The 7964-nt window shown below is 36.9% G+C and overlaps 1 protein-coding gene across 1 annotated transcript; it reads left to right on the top strand.

The window, feature by feature from the left end:
- Nucleotides 1-3893: 3893 nt before the first annotated feature.
- LOC135632810 (ras-related protein RABB1c-like) lies at nucleotides 3894-7323 on the top strand. Its single transcript, XM_065141596.1, has 6 exons — nucleotides 3894-4077; nucleotides 5238-5377; nucleotides 5866-5948; nucleotides 6025-6229; nucleotides 6330-6398; nucleotides 7035-7323. Exons 1-6 carry the CDS (start codon nucleotides 4032-4034, stop codon nucleotides 7125-7127), a joined length of 636 nt encoding a protein of 211 aa, XP_064997668.1. The 5' UTR covers nucleotides 3894-4031; the 3' UTR covers nucleotides 7128-7323.
- The last annotated feature ends 641 nt before the right edge of the window (nucleotides 7324-7964 follow it).

The raw sequence follows: 7964 nt of genomic DNA, 5'->3' as shown, positions 1-7964 counted from the left end.
CACCATGCTTCTGCAGCAGTCGTACATGAGAATATCAGCGGGGCAATGGATCCAGCAACGGAAGCTTAAATAGCTTGGAGGATGAGGCGATCTTGACGTAACCATAGTTGGTGGGCTGGATTTGGCACTGGATTGGGTTCGCCTGGGATGTTGATCATTTAGGTGGACACTGGAGAGAGCCATCAACGTAACCTAGGAGATCATAGCCAAATAAAAAGATTAGAAAGTTGTGCCCGCCAAGATGCGTAGTTGCCGCCTTTGGATAATTTGAAGGGAATGAGTGCTGCAGCATTGATGGTGATAAGACTTTGAGAAGTGCTCAGAGTCCCTGCAGAAATAGGGACAGGAATATCGGAAGAGGAAAATAAAGACATCCCAGATGTAAAGATATAGGAGGAAGGGAGGAGGAGAAAAACGAAGAAGATGTCGCCACGAGAGGGATGGTCGAGAAGAGGGCTTGCTCTAGGCAAACTGCTCTGATACCATGATAGATATTAAACGAATAAGATAGAAAGATAGAAATTATAGAAGAAACTATGAAATGTATAAGATATAATTGTCTAATACATTTTGATAGTGAGCTCTTGATAGTCATTTATACACACTCAGTAAGGGAGGTTATACATATTCAGCATGGAGGATTTTTCTCAACTGTTGAGAGATTTCCTCAATTGTCTTGAGGAAATCTTATCTGCTTCTCAACTGCTGAGAGATTTCCTCAACTACCTTGAGAAAATCTTATCTGCTTATCAAGATTGATCTGTGATGAGGTGTTCGTCTTTAGCGCTGTGATGAGGTGTTCGTCTTTAGCTGAAGTGTTCCCAGTAAGAACTTGAACGAAGGAGTCTCGGTCAAAGTACATAATGACTCTTCAAAACATGAAGGATTTTTCTCAACTGCTGAGAGATTTCCTCAACTGTCTTGAGGAAATCTTATCTCAACTGTCTTGAGGAAATCTTATCTGCTTCTCAACTGCTGAGAGATTTAGAAAATCTTATCTGCTTATCAAGATTGATCTGTGATGAGGTGTTCGTCTTTAGCTGAAGTGTTGCCGGTGAGAACTTGGAACGAAGGAGTCTCGGTCAAAGTACATAATGACCCTCCAAAACATAGCAACAGAAAGTTCCCACTAGTGTTTGTTGCAGAGGGTGCTTTCCTCGCCCTCCTCTTCTGCGCCTATAAGAAACAGGAGGAGAAACTACAGTGACCGCAGAGTACCTCCTCAGCCTCCTCCCACTGTAAAGATCATTAGAAATGAGCAATGGGGACTGAAGGATAAGTTTTCTTTTCCTCCTCCTCCTCTTTCTTCTATCTCCCCTGCTTCCAAGCCATACTTTGGCCAAAAAGACAGGCGTAAAGACGGAATTTTGTTCTTGAAATCTCGTCTTCTGATGGATTTGCTTCGAGATAAGGGAAGAAAAATCTGATCTTTACGTGCCATTTTTATTCGTTTCATTCCTAAGTCTTATGTTGTCTACCTCGGAGGCATGCCCACAGCTGAGAGGAGGCCTCACTGCTCGTTCACGAGCGAGTCGTGGCCTCCCACTACGAGTTCCTCGGCTCATTCTTAGGGAGGTAAAAGATGTCGCTCAATATTCTTCGGTTTCTGCTAATATGGAGGAGGAAGACGCGACGGTAATCTTTCCAAGATAATAATGTCCAATAATATCATTTAGCCACCTGAATTCTATCTTAATCAATCAAATTGAACTTATTTAAGTAAGACTTAACTAAACTGATATGTAATCATCATTTAATCGGTTTAGAATTATCGAGAAAATTTAGATTAGACTAGGTTTAATTTAAATTAAATAAATTAAATCGATTTGAAATCATAAGCTAATTAAATATAACTTAGTTCAAGACATGTTCGGATCAAAATAAGGATAATAAACTAGATTGCATAGCAGTAGGTTAGGTTGAATGTACTTGGTCATGTTCATTGTATCTGATCATGCATGTATCATATCAGGCTGAGTCGATCTATAACCCATAGATTGATCATGTATGCTGCACATGCCTACCCATATTGGGTAGTTAAGTTAGCCGATAAACTTAACCTATTTAATGGATCTAGTCTAGACCTAATCTATTGACTGATTTCAAATCAAATCATAACTAATTTTATCCGGTTATAACATCATGAAACTATAATCAAAACATTTAATCATTAGTATCGAATCATTAAAACATAATAAATAATAATAGTTTAAAAAATAAAAAATATATAAAGGGGGAAATAATATTTATAATCAATTATTGTATACGTCTAATATAAATCAAATATCATAACTAGCAACATGCATAATTATAACATATCTTAATCCAAAAACAGAATTTTAAATACTTAACAAAATAGAAGAAAACTTTAGAAATTACATATAGCTTGAATAATTATAACATATCTTAATCCAGAAATAACATCTTAAATAAATAATGGAATAGAAAAATGTTTTAGAATCTATATATAGCATGAATAATTATAATATGTTTTAATCCAAAAATAACATCTTAAATACTTGAAAGAATATAAAATAATATTTATTTTTTAATGAAAGGTAGGGAACCCACAGTAATATTTTTTAAAAAAAATATTTTTTTTAAATATTTTTATTTAATTTATTATTAAAAATAATATCACTTATCTTAGAAGATTAAATATCTATTTTATAAATTTTATTAGTAAAGAAGATAATCAAATAATTATACTTAAATTGAGAGGTTTGATTATTTTTTTTTCTTTTAAAATAAATTTGGTTTTCAAATTTAACTTATGTTAAGAAATAGATAAAGATACTATTCTCTCACATAAATTTTTCTTTCTCAAGTTATTTCTTGTTCTAGATGGTATTAAGATACCATTAGTAAGGGTATAATTTTATTTCTTAAAACATGATTTTTTCTTTTCAAATATATGTTTTAAAGCAACGGATGGATCATTACTAAGGTTGGTAAGATATGATATGAGATGGATCCCTGATATACCTCTAAGCATAAATACATGTAATACATGGCATATGCTAATTAAAGCTAAGGACAAAACTAATTTATATGTTAGAAGTCTAACCTCCGGATCTCAAATAATTCAATGAATTTAAAGCTAACATCTCCATTTGGCCAAATCTAAAAATTTCTTGGCAACATCTTGAAAAAGATATGATCATAAGTTATTAATAATCATTGATATATAGTTGGAACATCATCGGCATAAGCATATGAGATCCTAAAAGTTTAGGTTCTCTCACATTATCCCATGATTTACAATTTCTCCCATAAAAAACTTTAAATAATATCATCTATATACTACTGTGATAATTATTATTATAAATAAATTCAATTAAATACACATGGATATCCTAATTTTGAGGAAACTCCAAAGCACAAGCGCTCTCTCTCTCTCTCTCTCTCTACTTTAAGCAAGTTCCGACAGATAACGAGTGTCATTAATGGAAAATAGATAGCACTATTTTATTTTACGATGGAACGCTTTCTCTGGTCGTTGATGATGATACTGACTCTGCCTTTTTATGTACGAGTGCACTTAATCTTTTTATGCCTCGCTCGCTTTCCTTCTCCTCTGGCTTAAAAATGAGATTTTTATTGTATTAACCATTGCGGGAGACCTGTCGTAACGGAAGTTGTGACGTACTTCCCTACAACAACCATGAGCGGGCGTGCCCATGTAAATTATACTCGAGTCCTAGACAGGTCTTAAACGCGCTCCACAGCCGGGTCCTACGTGATGTTCTACTCCCTCCATTCACGAGGCAGGTAGGCTCGTGGGTACATGACGAAGGCAAACCCACCGCCCTTGTTGAATTATTAATAATAAAAAAAAGATTTTCCTTTTTTAATTACTAATAATTAGAAACCAGAAAGGGAAGCCCACCATCCTCCCCCAACTCGATTCATCGTCTCCTGGTCTCTCCTCTGTTGCTTTCGCTTCGATTTGTTTTCTAGGGTTCCTTTCGTTCTTCTTCTCGATTGTCGAAGGAGGTCTTGGGATTGGGTGGCTGTGGCTCTGGTGAACCATGTCGTACGCTTACCTCTTCAAGTACATCATCATCGGCGACACAGGTAAGTTCTTCAGCTTCTTCCTAGGTTTGCTATTGTTCAGTTGTCCGGAGGTCGGTCTCTTCGATTTTCGTTGGGGATTTGTCGAGCTAGTGTTGGGGAGGAAAGAAAGGTGGCTAATTGGTTTCGGGATCGGGTTTCCAACTAAAGTTTTGAATTGTTTCTAGTCTGCTGTATCGCTATTGTTGTATGCGATTAGGGAGTGGTTGGTGATGTGATCGTGTTTAGATTTTTTGAATTGTTGACGCCTCCTTGATTCTTGTGGACTTGTAGTATGATGGCTTATGCGGGACATGGAGGACAGGGGTGCAAATCGCCTTTTTGAATCAATATTCCTTTGTTTTTGTTCTTATCGAAATGATGCAGATTTACCATCTTATGTTATGCGCTACCGTTAAAAGAAACGTCATGGCAGATTTACATAATGTCTTTTGCTATTTGTTATCAGCAAATTTGTCAAATCGATAGTTTCTTATCGTTCACGATGATTGATGAAGAAGGGTTTATACTAGATTTATCCTGGATTCAGCAAGTACGGATTACATCTATTGGAACTAATTGTTCTTTTCCCTTTTTTTTTCTTCTTTTTTTTCTGTCCCTATGCGTTTACATGAGCTTTTAGTGATGTTATGTTTCTAGGGGACCAATCAAGTGGCCAGTCTTTGAACAACTAGTAATGCGGAAATGGAAACTGAGCTAAAATAGAGTATATTAAGAGTAGGGCTACACTGACTTGAGCTGCACAACTTTTTAGTAGAACAGATCAAACTGATTATTATCAAAATGATTCGAACTGTCTGAAAGATCCAACATGCATTTTGTCGAGTTAGGCGCTTTTAGGCAATGTCAATTTTATTGGATTTGATCATGTCTATCGAGCTTTTTAATTTTTTGTCATATTTCCAGTTCAATTCTCAATGTTTATAGCTATGCCTGAAGCGAACGAAATTAGATGGGTGCTCCATGCCAATTTATTTATCCTCTTTTTTTGTTGAGGATGGTGAAGGTTTGACCTTTGTTGTTGGCATCGTCGATAAACTATTATCTTTCAAGGACATTAGTGTTTTCTATTGTTTTTTGTATTTGCTAGGTACTAGCAAACTAGAACATGCCCATCACAAAATAAATTCTATTATAACATTTTAATGTTTACATCTTTGCAGGAGTGGGGAAATCATGTCTCCTTTTGCAGTTTACTGACAAACGCTTCCAACCTGTGCATGACTTGACTATCGGTGTTGAATTTGGAGCTAGAATGATTACTCTTGACAGCAAGCCCATTAAGTTGCAGATATGGGATACAGTTAGTTTCTATTCTCTCTGTTTCTGTTTCAGTGAATTAGTGCAAATCCAATTTTAGGTATAATTTCTTTTAGTCAGTAAATGATGTTGCCAAGGACGTAGTGGTACCTTCATGGGAATGTTGAGATATTGTTGTGCCTTTCTGAACGCTGATGTGCCTCTCATGGTTTCTGTCCTCCAGATGTCAAAGTGGTTCCTTTTCGAGATACTTTACATGATTAGCATGATAGTTACCTATATTAGTTTACAAGGTTATATATATGTATATGTTTTTGTTAAGAGTTTGAATTATTCGTTCACTATAATATGGAAGTGTTGAGTATCATCTTGTATTTTATATCTGCATTTCATCTATAAAGGTTTTATATTTGTAAATGTTATTGAGAGTAATTATATTGTATTGCTTTTAGTGATAATAGACTATTTCCATTCATTTGTTGATTTGTGTGGCATATGTGAAGTGGTATCTGTGTCATCAACTATTTGCAGGCTGGCCAGGAATCTTTTAGATCAATTACGAGATCCTATTATAGAGGTGCTGCTGGTGCGCTTCTTGTGTATGACATCACCAGGTAGTAATTCCATGGAGCTGATGATTTATAGTTTCTTTTGGTGCTTATACTGTTTATTCTTTCAATTGATTGTCAGGAGGGAGACATTCAATCATCTTGCTAGTTGGCTGGAAGATGCAAGGCAGCACACCAATCCTAATATGACAATTATGCTGATCGGCAACAAGTGTGACTTGGCTCACAGAAGAGCTGTGAGCACTGAGGAAGGCGAACAGTTTGCCAAAGAGCATGGATTGATCTTCATGGAGGCGTCCGCCAAGACAGCGCAGAATGTTGAGGAGGTGAACCAGCGTATTTATTTATCCACATCATTTTGCTTTTGTACTTTATGAATTTTCATACATCTATTTACTTCATGGACTTGCTTATTTTTCTGACCAGGCTTTCACTAGAACTGCTGCAACGATATACAAGAAAATTCAGGATGGTGTCTTTGATGTATCAAATGAGGTAAGATCTGGCTATATAGTACTGAGATATTCTGTAACACAAATCAAAGCACCCAAAATCGATGAGGGGACTGTTCTGTAATTACTGAGAACCTGTTGGGTTTTGTTTGTGCTTTGAGCTATAGAATAAGAAAGGCAAGGGAGATCATTATACAGAGCTCCCACTAATGTAGGGTTAGGGAAGCATGATATCTGCAATCAGTTGTCTATGATCAAAGAGACTGTTTTGCACAACTCAAATTCCAAGTACCTAAATCACAAGGGAGCAATCTTTTCATGAACCACAATTGTTCTTTTTTGTGTAAGAATATGATTGTGGATCACAAGGGAGGTGGTTTGTTATATTAAAAGTGAGCCAAGGATACCAGGGTCGGGATTCCTCATGGGGTCTTGATCTTTTGATCTTCATTTTTGTTTCCGAAGCTTTTATAGGAAGTTCTTCCTTTGTATTAAATAGAGTATTGGCAATAACAGAACTTTGGAGAAGCTTGAAGTTAACTACATTGCCTCGATCCCCAGTGAACTTAGGATTATGTATTTGTGGTTGCTGTAATTTCCTTCCTATCATACAGATAAAATCTTACGTTTTGGAACTTTAAACTATCTGATTATGATTTTTTTTTTTTTTTTTTTGTAGTCTAATGGAATCAAAGTTGGATATGGAGGAATTCCTGGGCCGTCAGGTGGAAGGGACGGCTCCTCTTCACAAGCTGGTGGCTGCTGTAGTTGATCTCCTCCTCCTCCTCGTCCTCCTCCTCCTAATAATGTTGTTCGTGCTATTAAATGTTTCTTCCTGTGTCCGTCCATGCGGTGTACGGTAAATGTTGTACAATCCTTCTGTATCATTAACTGGTGCGTCGTGTACGTCCTTTAATTGTTTGGAGTTCGATTTCTTTGGATTTGTTGTAGTCGATGAGATTCTTGCATATTACACTTGAACATACTTTGCATGGCTGGATAAGTTATTCTCCTTTGTCATCACCCAAATGATGTGATGATACAATGTACACCATATCTGATTCAGTCAAAATCACCAGACGTGAAATCTGACATTTTTCGAACCATCATGCCGAGTCAGGCTTTGGTTTGGTTAGTACAGATTGTCTGTCGGTCAAGCACTCATTTTTAGGAAAAATCATGGGTCGATCACTTTGGACAAAGAGACATAGGAAGAATATTAGGGGTCCATGATCCATTTGCCCAAGTAAATCTACCATACAAAGCATACAAAAATTAGAATTATTTCCATTAACTATGTTGGAGACAAGAACGACTGCCAGGAGGAAGCTCACATGAGCAAGCTACAAATGGCCAACGATGTGACCGGCGTCCACTTCAATGTTTGCTCCTGTGCACAACAGTTGTTCGACGCAACAGCCGGAGGAGGACAGGCGCAAATGTCTCTCCTCGATATGAAAACTACTCCCATCTCTGTCTTCATAACAGCAGCCTCGAAGTGTCTGTCCTACGACGTCCGCTCCATTGACCGAGACAGTGGCTGATGCTGACTAATGTGCTGCTTCCTATTCACTCCGATGATACTACTCACAGTGAGTTGTTGGGATGG

The sequence above is a fragment of the Musa acuminata genome, chromosome BXJ3-3 (assembly GCF_036884655.1).
Source record: "Musa acuminata AAA Group cultivar baxijiao chromosome BXJ3-3, Cavendish_Baxijiao_AAA, whole genome shotgun sequence".
NCBI lineage: Eukaryota > Viridiplantae > Streptophyta > Magnoliopsida > Zingiberales > Musaceae > Musa > Musa acuminata.
Note: the sequence above shows the minus strand (reverse complement) of the source record. Positions and strands in the feature narration are given on the sequence as shown.